The sequence below is a fragment of the Centropristis striata genome, chromosome 17 (genome assembly GCF_030273125.1).
Source record: "Centropristis striata isolate RG_2023a ecotype Rhode Island chromosome 17, C.striata_1.0, whole genome shotgun sequence".
Taxonomy (NCBI): domain Eukaryota; kingdom Metazoa; phylum Chordata; class Actinopteri; order Perciformes; family Serranidae; genus Centropristis; species Centropristis striata.
Window position 1 is genome coordinate 9,875,463 of NC_081533.1, and position 19,655 is coordinate 9,895,117.

The following is a 19,655-nucleotide window of genomic DNA, read 5'->3' on the forward strand; positions in this document are numbered from 1 at the left end:
GACTGTGCATCGCTAATCAGAGCTTAAAAATATCTTCAAAGCCTGTTGGATAAACTTGGATAAAGCTGCACAGACAACAAACTAAACACTGCTAAAGCTAATTACAAGGTAGAGTTATGAGGTTTTAACCCTCTGAACCCCAAGCTGTTTCAGGGTGTCTTTTGTGCAGAATAACACAGTAATAATGACATAATTAATTTTAAAACAAGAGACTGAAGTTGAATTTCTCTGCTAAATATTTTTTTTAATGGAATTTATACATACAACACTTTTCTAGGTGCCCACAGGTGTCATCAATATTGGGGGGAAAATTGTGTCTCCACATGTTATACATATTGATCTATTTACAACCCCTCCTGTCCTCTCCCCTCAGCTCTGTGTAAACAGATTTTCAATTGATATTTGTCACGTGACCGTTTGTCTCAGCGGAATCAATCACGGCTTCACAGTGGATATATATGGATAATAAAAATAAACGTAAAAATGGTTAAAAGTCTGGCAGCAAAAGTTGCCAAACACTTACCGTCAAATAATGGTATTGTTATTATTTTACAGATAATTTCTTTTAAAATATGGATAATACACAGTAAATATCTGTATTTAATATGTATTCATATATATACATCGGTAGAATAACTTTTTTTAAACTTTAATATGACAGTAAGTGCTTTCAACTTTTGCTGCCATTTGAACAGTTTCTTAAAAAAAACAACCTTTAATTTGAAAGAAATTTGAAGAAAACTGACTTAATTTTATATTCACAATATGATGTGTATTTTTTTTGTATTTTTACATAATAATAAAAGTAATTTACTTTTTTATATGGCATTTGCATTTAATGTAAAAACAAAACAAAACAAGAAAAATGGTGCAAAAAAATACAGTAAATAACTGTAAAATAACTTTACTTCTCTACTTCAAAATAAATCTGAACTATCCCTTTAAAGTAGAAAAAACCTCTTAATTGATTCGCTCTGTTTGTATGTTTTCCAGTCCTTGTTGCTTCTATATGTGACTATGGGACATTATATCTTCCCCGCTCTAAAAATAATGTTTTGCTCGCTTTGCAGTTGTCGCGGAAACAAGAGCTGCTTCAGCCTCTTGAAGTTTTTAATAAGAAAACTATAACAGACTTCAGGTCAGTGCTAACAGGGTGGAGGGGGAGGATAGAGCCTCATTTAGTACAGATAAAACCTCCACTGTTCCAAACAGGGCTGTCAACACTTCCTGTAGCACACACACACACACACACACTTCTCTTTGTCGACTTCTTTCTTTTGCTTCCTCATACCTCTTCTTCCTTTTTTTCCTGACTTTCTCCTCTTTTCCCTCTCCTCTCTCTGTGGACACATAGTGATTAGGTTTCACTCAGCTTTCCAGCTCTCTCTCTCTCTCTCTCTCTCTCTCTCTCTCTCTCTCTCTCTCTCTCGTGTGAGAGTGTGTGTGTGCATGATAATATGTGTGTGTTATAATGAAATCCCCCTCCCCTGGGCTCAGGTGTCCCTCTACTCCTTTGAGCAGGGAGCTCAGCGTCGAGGATCAACATAAGGGCAAAAGGTTTTTCGACAGTTTCCCATGTACCGAATAAATTATGTCATTTAAAGAGTTCGTTAAACATCTCTCTGTGGTTCGATGTCTACTTGTAGTCATTTTGCGTCTTTATGTAGTTCGAGTCTTGTAGTCATTTCAAGTCTCTTTTAAGTTGTAAATGTAAATCTTTTTATCTTTTTATCTGTGGTTGTTTTGCATCTGTTTTTAGTAACTGTATGTCCCTTTATTGTCATTTTGCATCTATTTTTGGTAATTTTGCATCTCTTTTTACTAACTGTGCATCTGTTTTTAGTCATTTTGCATCTCTTTTTAGTCATTTTGCACCAATTTCTGGTTATTTTGCATCTCTTTTTACTGACTTTGCATCTCTTTATTGTAAGTTTGCATCTCCTTTTAGTCTTTTTGCCTCTATTTGGCCATTTTGCATCTCTTTTTAGTAATTTCACATCTCTTTTAAGTACCTTTGCATCTCTATTTAGTGATTTTGCATCAATTTCTGTTTTTTTGCATCTCTTTTTACTGACTTTGTGTCCCTTTCTAGACATTTTGCATCACTTTTTAGTAACTTTGCATCTCTTTTTAGTCTTTTTGCCTCTATTTGGCAATTTTGCATCTCTTTTTAGTCATTTTGCATCTCTTTGAAGTACCTTTGCATCTCTATTTAGTCATTCTGCATCAATTTTTGGTTATTTTGCATCTCTTACTGACTTTGTGTCCCTTTATAGTCATTTTTCATCTCTTTTTAGTAACTTTGCATCTCATTATAGTCATTTTGCATCTCTCACACTGTCCCACATTTCTCATGTGTGTGTGTGTGTGTGTGTGATCTGTGTGTGTTATAATGAAATCCCCCTCCCCTGGGCTCAGGTGTCCCTCTACTCCTTTGAGCAGGGAGCTCAGCGTCGAGGATCAACATAAGGGCAAAAGGTTTTTCGACAGTTTCCCATGTACCGAATAAATTAACTGTGTGGGCGATGTGTGTGTGTGTCTCTGTCTCTCTCTCACACACACACACACACACACACACACACACACACAGGGCTGTGTTTTGAGCCTGGCGCACACCGGCTCAGCCCTCTTAAAGCCTGTGGTCATATTACGGAGCTCGGGTCAGAGGTCAAAGCCAATGAGCCGCCGCACACAGAAGGAGCTGTGTTCTCACCGAGCTTCCCTTCTGTGTAAAACATCGGCCTCTCGCTGTTGTTTGGCCGTAATGGCGAAGCCGCGTTTTCTGGATCAACACCCGGCGTGCACGGCCCCGTCGAATGTGTGTCACTCTGAACTCATCATCCCAAATTTAGTCAGAGGAGGTTTGATTTTAGAAGCTTTTATTTTAGACTTTGCGACCCAGTTTAACACCACATCACGGTCATGTGGTACCTCCTGTGGCTTATCTGCACCATCGAAGAAAGGAGATTCGATAGGGATGTATAGATCACACACACACACACACACACACACACACACACACACACACACACACACGTCTCCTCTGAGAAGCCTTCATCAGCTTAGTGGTGGTCTCTCCCATACCGCAGCTTTAATCTGCAGATCGACTTTGTCACAATAATCTATACACATTATGAAATTGAACTGGAGGCTACAACAGGAAGCAATCATTATAACAGCACTGCTTTAGTTATCTTTAGTATTATTATTATATTATTACATTTATCAATCTTCAGTGTCCACATAACCTCCTCCTCCTCCTCCTCCTCCTCCTCCTCCTCCTCTGACCCTGATATAGAAAACGTCACATGCTGTTTCTGACTATATGCATGTCTCATCATTTTATTAGTACTTTACATTATTTGGCCTTATTTTCGTACTTGAATGTGTTTTCCCAACCAAAAACAGCTTTTGGAGATTTGACTAGTGGGTGATATATGAGATGTATAGCATACTAAAAGAAAAAAAAAGTACCATCATGGATGCCCCTATGGTAGTTAAAACATGGTGTAAATGACTTAAGTGCTCTTTCTGTGGGAAATATCTGGCAACACGTAGAAATGTGAACAACTCAAAAAATGTTTTTTTGCAGAATAACTACAAAATAAATCACAGAAAAAGATTAAATGCTTAAAGTTTAAATATATGAAAAAAATGGAATAGAATGAAATTTATAAAATGTATAAAATATGTGGTGTACATATAAAAATGTACATCACAAATATAATATTATAAATACAACTGGAATTAATAAAATCTATAGAATATCAAATCCTTCTATTTTTAATAATACTTTAATTTAATACAATAAATAAAGTTAAAAAAAACCATCCAAACTTACTAATAATATTTGTATTTAAATGTATCTATTAAATGTATCTATTTAAATACCTGTAATATAATATTTATAATACTATATTTAACACTATAAATAATAATAATAATAATGATAATAATAATAATAATAATAATACTCAAGGACACTGTACAATAGTTTGAACAAGACAAAACAGGAAATGAAAACAAGACACAAGAAATAAAACAAAACCAATTAACTGCAAATATAGTATTATAATAAATAAATAATACATTAATAAATACTTACCAATATTACTCATATTAAGTATCTTTCAAAGTCCATATTTCATTAGTTATTTAATTTTAGCTGATATTGAAGCTGAGGGAAAATGACAATAAAACAAAATTGCTCGCTGCAGTTGCAGGTGGTCGTCACGTGAGGGCGGTAAGGTGCGCCAACGTCACAGTGACCTCACAAACATGGCGGCGCGCGCTAGCAGGACCAGCTGGTTCGTTTCCGTTTCTAGAAAAGTGGGAAGTTATCTAATTAATTCAGTTTTCATCGCCCAGGCGGCGACGTGTGCTCACAACATGGACTCAGTGGGACCAACCAAGGTTTGCCAGTCATTTCTGCTCACATTTACAGCCTCCTTAATGCTTTACTGACGCAATTTAAGCCTAAAAATAACAATAATAGCAACAAAAACATACTTTGTTATTGTGCCGCTGACATGGTGAAGTCACAGTGTTGCTGCGCAGTTAGATAACAGCTCCAGTTTACACGCTGATATAATAATATTCAGGATTTTTTGCAGCTACAGGTGTTTTATGTGTGTTTTTTCCTGCACAGCTGGAGTTTGCAGTGCAGATGACATGTGAGAGCTGCGCGGTTAAAGTCAGAGCTGCTCTGGAGGGGAAACCAGGTAAAGGAACATTTAAAGTATCACAGTGAGAGGAGCTGTTGCTGCATGTTTACTGCTCTGAAACAGCTCCTCGTGCAGCTCCTTCAACAGTCAGTGTGACACAGCAGAGGAGCATGACACAGCACAAACTGCTTTTATCTGTCACTTCTTTATAGCTGCCCTTTATTCATGCATTCCACTGCAAAGTGTATCAAGTCATAATACGCAGCAAGGCGAGTTTAGTTTTTATAGGCAGCACATTTTATTACAAGTCAACACTGCCGCCACACTTGCTGTTGAGTTTTTCATTTTTTTCTGGAGCTTTCAGCACCACAAGTTAAGTGCCATCAAGTAAACCCAAACAAGCTGTTTCAGGGTGTTTTTTTTTTTTTTTTTGGCATTTTACTCGTTGTGGCCTTTTATTTAAGTCCTGCAGCGGTATGGAATCAGCACAATCATGACTCAAAAATGTTATTTTTTGTGCAGAACAACACAGTTATAATGGAATAAATCATTAAAAATGAAATAAATATATAATATCATATAATATAAATGTATATATACAACAGTTTTCAATCGTGGCTAGAAGTGGGAACAACTCAAACATGTCTTTTGTGCAGAATAACATGACATAAATCATAAATAAATAAATAAAAACCAAGTTGGATTCCTCTGATAAAATATATTTTTTTAAATTGGAATAAAATTGAATTTATATTTAAAACACTTTTTCAAGTGCCAGCAAGTAGGAATAATATTGGGGTAAAAAAAATTGTGCCTCCACATGCTATAAATATTGAACCATTCACATTACCGCCTCTCCTGTACTCTCCTCTCAGCTCTGTGTAAACATATTTTCAGTGAATATTCGTCACGTGACCGTTCGTCTCAGCAGAATCAATCATGTCTTCACAGTGTCTCTGAGGAGCAGAATTTAATGTTTTTAACAGGATCTAGTTATTACAAACGCTTTAGTTTTGGCAACTTTCAAAATGAGACATGTAGAATAAAGTGATTTTGACAGAAATATCACAATTTTAAGCTTTGTTTTCCTCACAGCTGTACAATCTTTTTACAGTTAATATATAACAAATTAACTTGTACAGTTAATGTTTAACCATCTGAACCTCTAACCTAGTTAGGTCGTGTTTTATGTGTTTTTACCATTGTTTTTACATTTTACTCACTGTGGCCTTGTATTTTACTGTAATATATAAAATATATAAGTCCTGCAGCGCTATGGAATCAGCACAATCATGACTCAAAAATGTTTCTTTTTGTGCAGAAAACAGAATTATAATGAAATAAATCATTAAAAACAACTATGAAACAATTCAAATATTTAAATAAAATGGAATTTATATAAACAACACTTTCCCTAAGTGTTTACAAGTGTCATGACTATTGTGGGGGGAAGTGTGTTTTTACATGCTATACATATGGAACTATTTGCATGTTTCCAGCCTCCCCTGTCCTCTCCCCTCTGCTCTGTGTAAACAGATTTTCAGTGAATATTTGTCACGTGACCGTTGGTCTTAGAGATAAAGCCGAAAAAGGAGCAAATCCTCACATTTGAGAAGGTGGAAGCAGAAAAGTTTTGTCGTTTTGCCTGATAAGTGTACTTTCTGCTCTATCCTGTGATCATTTCTGTTGCTGTTGTGGTGTTTGCAGGCGTGCAGTCTGTCAGCGTGGACGTGGGTCAGGAGCAGGTGTTGGTGGAGTCGTGTCTGACCAGTGCAGAGGTTCAGGCTCTGATCGAGAGCACGGGACGCAGAGCCGTGCTGAGAGGCCTGGGAGGATCAGAGCCAGGTGAGAAACAAACAGGACAGCAGGCTCACACCTCCGTTCTTACTGCCACTGAACACAAAGCGTCGGCAGGATTAGAAATATTCTAGTTACAAAAGTCTGAGCAGATTTAATGACACATTTTCTCTTTTTAACCCCTGTTTTGTTCGTTTTTTCAATAACCAGCAATAACCCAAGGGATTTTTATATACCTAAAGGTCCAGAAACTAAAAAATCCAAATAACCATTGTTTATATTTCATTAATAACTCCATTACTTCTAAGAACCAATACTTCTGTTCTAATTATTGTACAGTGTCCTTTAGTGTTAGAAAGGCGCTTATAAATTAAACCTATTATTATTATTATTATTATTATTATTATTATTATTATTATTATTATTATTACTATTACTAACAATTTCAATCAATATTTAGTGCAATGGTGTTCTTTACCTTTCACAGATCAGGTTTAATGAGGATAATTCAATCGTTTTCCATTTAAAAAAATGCATGTTAAAACTTTTTTTAAATGTACATTGGAAAGACCTACATATTGAATACAATGGTTTTACATGACTTTGATTTTTAAAATGTTTAATTGTACATATTTACTTTATTATTCATTTATTATTATTATTATTTATTCTATTAACTTTACTTTTTAACTATTTTTTTAGATCTTTTAACTGTGGGTCAATTTGAGCTGCAACATAAGAGGAGGATTAAACCAGTTGTAGGCTGTTTGATAAGACTTTATTTGCTTCTATTGTGTGTGTGTCAGACTTACTTTTTGAACAGCCTTTTAGTTATTATTATTTCTAACTGTCTGAAAGTGTTCTGTCGAGCTTCCTTCTGAACAAACAAACGTGATGTTTACATTCAGTGTCACTCACCAGAACAAACTGCGTGCAGCCTTGAAGTCTAACAAACACGCTGAATGCTGTTTCTTCCTCATGACATTTCAAAGCCTTTTTTTTTTTTTAAAGTATTATCTCTCTGAAACCCACAACGGGTTTAAAAGGCATGTTATGTTCCTTTAAAATGAAGCCAGAAACTGTAAAGACGGAGATTATCTTTGGATTTTGAAATTACTTAACGAATCATGTTCACATGTTACTGACATTCAGCAAAATTTGGACAGACCTGCAGACTGTTTACACAGAGCTAAGAGGAGAGGACAGGAGAGGTTGTAAAATGCAAAAAGTTCCATACGTACAGCATGTGGAGAAACAATTTTTTTTCTAATATTTGTAACATTTATGGACAATTCGAAAAGTGTTGTATATACATATTTATTGTTTTCCTATTTTAAAAAAAATAAATAACCAAGAAAATTTAACACTGTTTTTTTAAATTAATATTTTAATTTGAATATTTGGGGGATTATTTTGAGCAATGGATGTTTCCATAGAAATGCAGCACTTTTACACTGCCGTGATAGGGAAAAAAAAAAAAAAAAAAAATATATATATATATATATATATATATATGTAAAGCAGTCTTGAGTATTTTTTAAAAGTATTATATAAATCAATTATTCTTCAATTGTTATTATTTAACAATGACAGTGAGTAAATTATTTTTATCATTATAACCTTTATTTAACCAGGAAAATCCCATTGACATTAAGAACATATTTTTCAAGGGAGAGCTGGCCAATATATGCAGCAAAAAATACAAAAAAATTACAAAATGACACAGTAAAAACACAAACCAAGGACAAACAAAAAAGCAAAAATGATTACATTTACAAACAGATAATGAAAAACACGTACATGTTATAGAGTCTTCCTCAAGTACTCTCAGTTTAGATTTAATAGAGCTCAATTACATTAGTTTCCAGTAATTCTGTAACTTATTCCATGCAAAATGTAACAGGAGCAAAAAATCCTTTAAACTTTGTTGAATTCAGCTCTGTTTACCTGCCAGCCGCCTTCTTCTTCCTCACCTTTGCTGGCGCCTCGCAGCATATCTAACTCTGTTATCACCTGTACATAAGTCTGATTGTGTGAAACCATTAGTAGGACCTGTGTATGTTTATTGCGTCACCTGCATGAGCCGTGTGCATGCATCTTTTGTGCCAAACAGGTTCCCACTTATTGAAAAGCAGCTCAATAGCCCCACTGGCTCGAGGTCAGAGGCAGATCTGAGCGTATATTTGGTCTTACGACAGGGTTCACGTGTGATTTATCAAACGTTTGTATCTCTCCAATCACAGCGTAAAAATGGTCGGCTGTTGATAAATGTGGCGGCTCGAAACAAGCATCATTTTAACGTCACGCCCTTATATATATAATATATATATATATATATATAATATATAATATATCGCCCCAAGAGTTTACAACACCGAAGCACAATACAGCTAAAAAGAGGATTTTTTTTTCCTTTTCTTTTTTTTAAAGTCAGCTTTATTAGAAAAGTGCACCGTTACAACAGGAGCGATAGACATATTACAGAAATATGCAGCGACGGAGGTTTATGAAATAAAAGTATTTATAGTTACATATACACTCAAACAAGTTTTGTAAATATTTTACATTTGGAGTTCAGACGTTTTCACAGCTTTTTTGTTGAAGGAGGTAAACAATGTTTTAAAGTAAGTTTTAATTCTAAAAGAAGAGGAATTTCTCAGTCAGAAAGTGAAACGCTGACGTCCAACAGCTGCAACACAACAAACTGGTTTTGTTTGGCAGCATAAAAAGTGAAAAAGAAGGAAATCAGTGGTGCTGTCAGCAGAGTAGAGGACCATTAAACTCTAGGTGAGGTTGGAATAATTTATTTATACATTGTGATATATAAAGCCTCATAGCCTATATAATATGCAAATATAGCTATTATTATGATGGAGATATATTATTCACCTCTTTACATTTAGTAATAATTCTGTTCTATTTGGGGAGAACCGCTGGTGGAGATGCTGATGCTCCAGTGTCCAGCAGGATAACGGTAAATAGCAGACAACAACATTTAATAGCCTCGGCTAGTATTCTGGTTAAAGAGCCTAAACACGCTTTGGTTTGTCACCATTAAAATAATGTTTTATCCTCTCCAGGCATCGATACTATAGTCTAAGATTAATTCTCTTCACAACTTCACGCTGACTCCAATTTGCGTACGCGAGCTGAGAGCAGACTGAGATCTGATCGTACCCTCCGCTCACGCCCATATTGATAAATGGCGAGCCTTGCGTAGAAATGATCGTACGCCCACTTTACGCTCACTTTCTGGTGTACGCTCGTTTGATAAATGAGTGCCAATATGTTTTGCTAATTCTGCTTTTAATGGATAAATAAATCGGCAGGGAAAAGTCGTGACTTGGTCTCCCTGCAGAGCGAAGATGCTGTTCCCACATATATCAGTAACACATGTCCTCAATGAACATATGACAAGTTTTAAAGCTTTAAATAGAAGTGTGATTGCACATATTTAGTGTGCACCAGGATCTGATCGCCACGGTTACTCGTATGTGACCTGATATGTGCTGGAGCGTGACTGCAGCCGCACCAGGTGAGAGCCAAGTCATGTTTGCAGGACACGTTTAGCACGGCTAATCTCTCAAACAGTGTCGGTTATGGTTGACAACAGATCAGACAACTTTCCAGTTTCCCTTCAGATAACATCAAATGTGAGCTGAGAGACATAATCGGATCAGCGGCAGTCACTCGAGACGCATTTGTGATGCATTCTTATGCCACATATGAACACGTGAGCACAGTCGGGATGTTTACAGATGTGATGAAACGTGTGTGTGTGTGTGTGTGTGTGTGTGTGTGTGTGTGTGTGTGTGTGTGTGTGTGTGTGTGTGTGTGTGTGTGTGTGTGTGTGTGTGTGTGTCTGTCAGACCTGGGATCAGCGGTGGCCATGCTGGCTGGTGTGGGGAACATCCAGGGGGTGGTGCGCTTCCTGCAGCTGTCGGAGGATCGATGTTTGATCGACGGGACCATCGACGGGTTGGAGCCGGGACCCCACGGCCTCCATGTCCACGCGCTGGGGGACCTCACACAGGACTGCCTCAGGTAGGACGCCTGCTCTTGATAACACTGACACATTTTATAATATTGTCCCTAACCCTCTGAACCCCAACGAGCCGTTTTAAGGGTGATTTTTGCTCTGTTTTTTTACATTTTACTCACTGTGGCCTTGTATTTCACTGCAATATGTAAAATGTATATCAAATCTATAAGTCCTGCAGCTCTATGGAATCAGCACAATCATGGCTAGAAGTGGGAACAACTCAGTCACGTCTTAAGTGCAGAATAACACAGTTATAATGACATAAATCATCATATTTACAATACTATATTTAAAACAATAAATATAGTTTACAAATACAACTTACTAATAATTAGTAACTTGTAAGTAACTTAATAATAGATTTCTATTTTAATAATACTAATATGATATTTATAGTACTAGATTTAATACTGTAAATTTAATATTATAAATAATACTTACTAATAATATTTGTATTTCAATAATACTTAAAACTACATATTAATAATACTATATTTATTACTATAAATATAATATTATGAAGTTAAATTTCTTCGATAAATATATATTTCTAAATTGGAATAAAATTTAATTTATTTATAAGACACTTTTCCAAGTGCCCACAAGTGTCATGAATATTGGACATTTTTTTAACAGGATCTAGTTATTACAAACCCTTTTTTTTACGACACGATTTTGACAGAAATATTACAACTTTAAGGTTCGTTTTGGTTATTTTTTCTAACAAACTTTCATAACTTATGATACGTTCAAGAACTCTTGGAAAGTTCAGATTTTGATGATAATGGCTGTTTTTACAGTTTCTTTCTACAGCAAACTATGTATTTTTGGTGATTTTTAAAAATAAACATACATTTCAATCCCGGCAGGATGTTAGGGTTCAGAGGGTTAACAACAAGTACAAGGAACTTTAATTTTTGTTTTTACTTTTGGTGCTCCCTGTGGAAAATAGCAATCTAATTTCATGGGAAACATAGAATAAGAGTAAAGAATAACTATATAGACATGACCAGTTTTCTAACTAATGGTCTTTTTTGCTCAAATAGACTAATAAACTCCTTTAAACTTGCAATGCTGTTGTATAAAATTGCACTACAAATAAATTATCTCACTAATATTTAATTAGATACAATTTCTTTTTCTCTTTTGTGTAATACTCCAGTTGTGGCGAGCACTATAACCCCTTCGGAAAGCGTCACGGCGGTCCAGGGGACACTGAGAGGGTAAAGTCACATTTGTTCCCTAATACTCTATAAAAATAACTTTCCATTATAATCATTCATTGTTCTCATTTTTTGGAGAGTGCGTGCTCCACTCTGTCAGACCGTTTGGTGCCTGAACATTTAGATGTCTGTAAATAATGGATCCTCTTCTCATAAATCCTGACAAAATCACCTCTGAGCTATAATAAAATTCCAGCACAAGCCAAATGTAAGATGGGAAACGCCTCTCAGGTTGCCAAATCTGTCCCACAGGAGCCATTTCGTAGCAGTTCTGCTTCAGGTGCTAAATTTTCACTAAAGTGTGTGTGACAGAGCTTCAAGTCTCCGGCAGCTCCTCTACTGTATTTATACTCCCTGTGTGTGTGTTCACGTCTATAGCTCAGTGTTATTTATTCTCTGTGTTGTTGTTGTTGTCGCATCATGTAGGTGATCTGGGAAATATTGTGGCTTACATTTTTACAGTCCTGTCCTCTCCTCTCAGCTCTGTGTAAAAAGATTTTCAGTGAATATTTGTCACGTGACCGTTCGTCTCAGCAGAATCAATCATGGCTTCACAGTGTCTCTGAGGAGCAGAATTTAATGTTTTTAACAGGATCTAGTTATTAAAAACGCTTATTTTTGGAGACGTTTTAAACGAGATATGTTTCCTGTCTTTATACTCCCTGTGTGTGTTCACGTCTATAGCTCAGTGTTATTAAGATATAGAGATTGTGATAGAAATATCAAAATTTTAAGCTTTGTTTTGGTTACTTTTTCTAACGGAAACTTTAATAACCTATTATCAAATGTCAGAATGTCTGATAGTTCAAATTGCAACAATAATGCCTGTTTTTACAGTTTCTTTCTAACTGTATTTTTTGGCGATCTATTAAAGAAAACATTCATTTCAATCCTGTTGGGATTTAAGGTAACACATGGCGAGTAATTAATATACAGTCATGGAAAAAATTATTAGACCACCCTTTTCCTTCAATATCTTGTTCATTTAATGTCTGGTACAACTAAAGGTAAATTTGTTTGGACAAATATAATAAAAACAACAAAAATAGCTGATGAGAGTTTAATTTAAGAGCTGATATTTAGACATTTTGGTGGACATGGACTTGGTTTTCTTGATAATAACCAAAATCATTGGGAAATGTCTAAATATCAGCTTTTTAACAGGATCTAGTTATTACAAACGCTTTATCTTTGGAGATGTTTTAAACGAGACATGTTTCCTGGCTCCTCGACTGTATTTATATATATATATATATATATATATATATATATACATATATATGTATATATATATATGTCTGTTCTACAGCTCAGTGTTATTTATTCTCTGTGTTGTTGTTGTTGTCGTACAGCATGTAGGTGATCTGGGAAATATTGTGGCTGGACCAGATGGAAGAGCCTCATTTAGACAAGAGGATGGTCAGCTGAAGGTAACACACACACACATAAGGTGTCGTGTATCAGCATCTAATTTCCAAAATAAAACCAGATGACAGCTAGGCCTGTTACGATAACACATTTTTTAGGACGATATATTTTCCCAGAAACTATGATGTTTATTTTTTATGCCGCTGATATAATGATATTGGAGCATAATAATTCAAGTTCATCCTTCTTAAGAGCAATTAACTTTTAATTCTCAAGAATATTGAACATTGGCATTGAAATGCTGGAATGGCTATTTGGGAAAGTTTTTCTTGGCAATTCGTCCTGCCTATCAAAAGTCTGCAGCATTAATCTAAACGCTGGTTTCTCAACCGTGATGAATGGCTGCATCTCTTTAGCTATAAAGTGAGTAACGTGCTGTAGGGCTGGACGATATGGACCAAAAGTCATATCCCGATATATTTAGGCTGAATATCGATGTACGATATATATCCCATTATTTTTATCGCAAAGTGAGAGCAAATGTTCAGTCAAAGCCAAATATGACATGTCACAAGTAGTTTTATTGAAACTGTTTATTTAAGTGAACATAAATACTGTATAACAACAGGAGTACCTTATTATAAAATCAAAGCTCCATAAAGTGCACATTTAAATGAAAACCTTCTTAAATAAAAGTAGCCTATGAAATAAAATAGGCCAATCTTTTTCCGAAATAAATATATTTATATGAGAAAAGAATAATGAACATTACAAAATAACTAAATATGACAAACCCTAGTAAGGGCAGTATTTATATATAAAGAAAGAAAAAAAATTGAACTTTATCAATACAATATATGCGATATGGTCAAATTCCATATCACATTTAAAAATATATTGATATGTTTTTTATATCGATATATCGCCATATCCTTGATTGCAAAGTTGTCAGTTAGTGGAGGGCGCTCCATGTCCCGCAACTCCCGCCATGTTTTCTGTTCCCAGCTGTGTGTGTGTGTGTGTGTGTGTGTGTGTGTGTGTGTGTGTGTGTGTGTGTGTGTGTGTGTGTGTGTGTGTGTGTGTGTGTGTGTGTGTGTGTGTGTGTGTGTGTGTGTGTGTGTGTGTGTGTGTGTGTGTGTGTGTGTGTGTGTGTGTGTGTGTGTGTGTGTGTGTGTGACTGAATGTTGATGACTTGTGTAAACAAACACGCATGTAAATGACGATTGATCGAGTCAGGAAAAACTATTGTTTCCATTTTTGTTTATTGAACGATAAGTCGATATATTGATTATCGTCACAGGCCTAATGACAGTTTTTGTTGTTCTTTTTTTTCCGTCTTCATTGATATGTTTGTTGCTGCAGGTGTGGGATGTGATTGGTCGGTCGCTGGTGGTGGATGCAGGCGAGGACGACTTGGGTCGAGGCGGTCACCCTCTCTCCACACAGACAGGGAACTCTGGGGAAAGGTGAGTGGTTTAACCCTCTGAAATGTATGTTTTCTATAAGGGATCGCCAAAGGTTTATCGTAGAATGAAACTTAATCGGCAGAATTTGAGCTTTATTAGTTTACTTTAGTTTCTATTAGAAAAAGTGACCAAAACGAAGCTTAAAATTGTGATATTTCTGTCAAAATGACTTTATTCTACATGTCTTGTTTAAAACCTTGCCAAAAAGTAGTGTCTTTAAAGGAATATTTCACCCTTAAAATGACCATTTATATTTTAATTACTCACCATGTGTTACCTTAAAACCCAGTGGGATTGAAATTTATGTTTTCTTTAATAGATTGCCAAAAATACACTGTTTATGGTAGAAAGAAACTTTAAAAACTGGCATTATTGTTGAAATTTGACAATTTTTCATACAGTCCTTGATTTGACAATAGGTTATGAAAGTTTCCATTAGAAAAAATAACCAAAACAAAGCTTAAAATTGTGATATTTCTTTCAAAATCTCCTTATTCTACACGTCTCATTTAAAACGTTGCTAAAAGTCAAACCGTTTGTAATAACTAGATCCTGTTAAAAACATTAAATTCTGCTCCTCAGAGACTCTGTGAAGCCATGATTGATTCTGCTGAGACGAACAGTCACGTGACAAATATTCACTGAAAATCTGTTTACACAGAGCTGAGAGGAGAGGACAGGAGAGGCTGGAAACATGTAAATAGTTCTATATGTATAGCATGTAGAGCCAATTTTTCCCCCAATATTAATGACCCTTGTGAGCACTTGGAAAATTTGTTTGTATATAAATTCTATTCAATGTGAATTTTTGAATTGTATCTTTTTTTTTTTAATGATTTTTACCATTATAAATCTGTTATTCTCCACTAAAAGCATTTTTTGAGTCAATTTTTATCCAATTTTTAAAAAATTATTTCTCAGAGAAATTCAACCTGTGTTTTTTCTTTTTTCTTTTTAATGATTTATGTCATAACTGTTATCCTGCACAAAATACGTTTAGTAAAATGTAAAAAATTAAAATAAAATAAAAAAAGCCAAAAACTCCCTATAACTGCTTGGGGTTCAGAGGGTTAATAAAAATGTAATCATTAACTGATATAAATCGGTCAAGAGCTGCAACCAGTGGTAAAATAATTTATCAGAGAAATTCAACTTTTATTTCTTCTTTGTTTATGATTCATGCCTTTATAACTGTGTTATTCTGCACAAAAGACATGTTTGAGTTGTTCCCACTTCTAGCCATGATTGTGCTGATTCCACAGAGCTACAGGACTTATAGATTTTATACATATTTTATATTTTGTATGAGGATATAAGTATGAGGATGGGCCTTTTCTGAGCTGTTTTTCTTCTCTGTCCTCTCCTCTGCAGGCTGGCCTGTGGGATCATCGCCCGATCAGCAGGTCTTTTCCAAAATCCCAAACAGATTTGTGCGTGTGACGGGGTCACGCTGTGGGAGGAGAGAGACCGGCCGATCGCTGGGAAAGGTCGGAGCAAAACCAGCATGGAGACACCGGCGGCAAACCTCTGAACCTCGAGCGCCGGCCGTATCTGTCGCTGTCGGACAGTTTGAGCAGAAAGGGACGATTATCGACTGAGGGTCAGAGCTGAAGCACTGAGGAATATGTTTCCACACAGCTGGACCAAAGACCTTTTTTTCCCTTCTCTCTCTTTGTGATCAAACAAAATCCTCTTGCGGTCACAGTCAGTGTCCTCCGAGGATTTTAAAAGCACTAAAGCAGATTAAAACAGCCAGGGACTTTGTGAAAGTCACCTTTGATTAGCTAGATGTCCGTTAATTCTGTTTATATGTTTGTATAACCAGTCGCCTCTGACACAACTGTCTCGTCACTGTTTAAACTCATGTATCTGCTGCCATTAAAGTGTCTAAATTAATTATACAAGCCTCCTTAAAGTAGTAGCAGTATTGATTACATAAAAATGTATATAAAAATATATATTTACCAGGGCTTGAAAGCTTCATTCATGACTAAATCGACACTCAAATGCTGCAGAACTTTTATTTTTCATGTCTCTTAATTCTGGTTAAACACAACATTTCTGCATAGTTGCAGATGAAGATTAGGCTGCAGTAATATTATTATAATTAATTTATTGGGAGAATTGGACTCCAGTGGTGGCTGAATAGTTTGAATGTTTGAATTACTTTCAATAATAAAAAATAAAAAAAAGTAGTAAAAAATAGTTGTAAAGTCTAAATTTATTGTAAAAAGACAGATGTTATCATTTCCAAAATTTGCAACATGTTTTTATCTCACAAAATATTCTGCTTCAATCTATATTTGATGGTTTTATACCTTATTGAAACCTATTTTTTACTGCTATCAAAAACTCTTTATTCTCCTTCTTGCTGCACACATAAAAAGTCATGCATCTGTTTTAATGAGCAGCAATCTAGAAGTGTCATAAATTGCATTTTATAACCAAAAAAACAAAAAATCTATTTTGGCTCCAACACTATTATGGTAAATTCCTGAAATCATTGCAAAAATTATGATATTATATATTATGTGATGACGTCACAAAATATGGCGACAAAAAATGTGAAGATTCATTGAAAAACCCAATGAAACCTCAATTATTAAAAAAAAGACTTGTGCAGCCATTATATTTACATTTTTTAACTTAAAGAGGGAAATCAACACAGAAATATGATGACAAAAAAGTGCGATACTATTATTAAGAAAATTTACTGTTGTACATCCCACACTGGATACATCAGTTATGATTGAGAATTTATAAAATGTTAGTATAAACGTGTCAAAAAGGCAATAGAAATGTCCAAATAGAAAGCTAAAAGTGCAGGATAAATGGCTGTAGTGTCTGGCTTCTGTCACTCCAGGTGGTGGTAGAAAGTCTTGGTGATATGAAGATTTACATTTTCAAAAACGACTTGAAAATGTATTTTTTTCTACAATGTTTCTATATTAATGTCATTTAAACGAAGCTGGAGCAAACGATAGGAGGCACCGTTTTGCTAACATGGAGTATGAATTATAAAAATAGGGTTTCATTGTGGTTATGTCATACAGAGTATTTATTTTTTGAATAACCAGAAAACATTATATATCGTGATATGTGTTGTTGTTAAGGTATGAAGGGACCTTTGTCAGGATAGAAGATGTTTTCCCACATGTGCAGCCCCTGGATCTAACCACGTTTACCTACTTATGTTGCCAAATGTCGCCTAAAATAAAATGTTATCGTAGAAAGAAACTATCAAGATTTGAATTTTCCGACAGTACTTGAGGTTCTGAAAGATATCGTTAGGAAAAGTAACCAAAACAAAGCTTAAAATAGTGATATTTCTGTCAAAATCACTTCGTTCTACATGTCTCCCTTAAAACGTCGCCAAAAATAAAGCGTTTGTTATTACTAGATCCTGTCAATAACATTAAACAGGACAGAAGAGGCTTTAAATATGTAAATAGTTCAATATATATTGCATGTGGAGACACAATTTTATTTTTCCAATATTATTTCCACTTGCTGGCACTTGAAAAGTGTTTTATATATAAATTCAAATGTATTACAATTTTTAAAAAAATATTTTATCAGAGAAATCCAAATTGTTTTTTTAATGATTTACGTCATTATAACTGTGTTATTCTGCACAAAAGACATCTTTGAGTTGTTCCCACTTCTAGCCACGATTGTGCTGATTCCATAGAGCTGCAGGACTTATAGATTTTATATATATTTTATATATTACAGTAAAAAACAAGGCCACAGTGAGTAAAATGTAAAAAATAAGAAGCAAAATACACCCTGAAACCTCTTGTTGGGGTTCAGAGGGTTAAAAATGAAGAGAGTTTTAGAAGCCCTGGGCTAACTCAGGACATGTGCCATGTTTAGCTCCATGTGAACTTTTCTTTGCGTCAGTGTGTTCATTTTAAATCCATGAGGTGGTGTGAGTGACTTGGGTAAGAGAGATTGGAAAGAGCTTGAAGGGGAAGAGAGAGAGAGAGAGTCAAATTCCATCCACACACAGCGAGAGGCTGAGGGGGGTTAAAAGTGCGAGTGGGGGGTTCCTTGGAGGATTGTGTGTTCAGCTGTTTTTACAACATGGAGTTTGAGTGTTCAGTTCCTTCATCGCCAACTTAAGAGCCATACTGACACTTTCCTGCTTAAAACCTCTTGTTGTAAATGGTCTGTGATCATGGAAGGATGATATAATAATGTGCAGAACTTCTACCTGCTGACACATGTTGATTCCTGTTAACACATTTTCCCTCCTGATGATGAAGACGTCAATACTGGGACGGTGTTGTGCGCCGTATTGGCCATATGAAATTGTGTAGCAAGTTCTGCATTGATTTTCCCGAATTGAGCATCTGTCTTGTGCTGCTGAGGCCTGAATAAGCTTATTGAATTTCCCCCCAATATGTTCGGCCAGTGTCCTTTTTTCATTCGTGTCTGAGGCCTGCAATCGATGTTTGTATGTTTTATTTACTGATGTAGTGATTAAATTATTAATTTTGTGCTTAAAAATGTCAGAAAATATGAAAAAAAAATATCCTGTATTTCCCAGAGCCTAAAGTAGTGTCTTTAAAGGAATACTTCACCCTTAAAAATATTGCCAAAAATACACCATTTATCTTAGAAAGAAACTGTAAAAACAAGCATTATAGTTCAAATTTGAGCTTTCCGACAGTCCTTGATCAAAGGTTATGAAAGTTTCTGTTAGAAAGAGTGACCGAAACAAAGCTTAAAATTGTGATATTTCTGTCAAAATCACTTTATTCTACTTGTCTCATTTAAAGCGTTGCTAAAAAATCAAACTGTTTGTAATAACTAGATCCTGTTAAAAACATTAAATTCTGCTCCTCAGAGACACTGTGAAGCCATGATTGATTCTGCTGAGACCAACGGTCACGTGACAAATATTCACTGAAAATCTGTTTACACAGAGCTGAGAGGAGAGGACAGGAGAGGCTTGTAAAAATGCAAATAGTTCAATACAGTTGCAAGAAAAAGTATATGAACCCTCTGAAATTACCTTGTTTTCTGTATTAATTTGACATAAAATGTGGTCTGATCTAGGTCTGATCTGCATCTAAGTCCCAAGTATAGA

At 35.3% G+C, this 19,655-nt stretch overlaps 1 protein-coding gene across 1 annotated transcript; it reads left to right on the top strand.

Annotated features, from left to right (window-relative positions):
• The first annotated feature begins 4,278 nt into the window (after positions 1-4,278).
• LOC131990059 (copper chaperone for superoxide dismutase-like) lies at positions 4,279-19,415 on the top strand. The gene is made up of 8 exons (XM_059355448.1): positions 4,279-4,413; positions 4,649-4,721; positions 6,372-6,509; positions 10,331-10,505; positions 11,666-11,726; positions 13,079-13,156; positions 14,457-14,560; positions 15,932-19,415. The coding sequence occupies exons 1-8, from the start codon at positions 4,279-4,281 to the stop codon at positions 16,089-16,091; spliced, it is 924 nt and encodes a 307-aa protein (XP_059211431.1). The 3' UTR covers positions 16,092-19,415.
• The last annotated feature ends 240 nt before the right edge of the window (positions 19,416-19,655 follow it).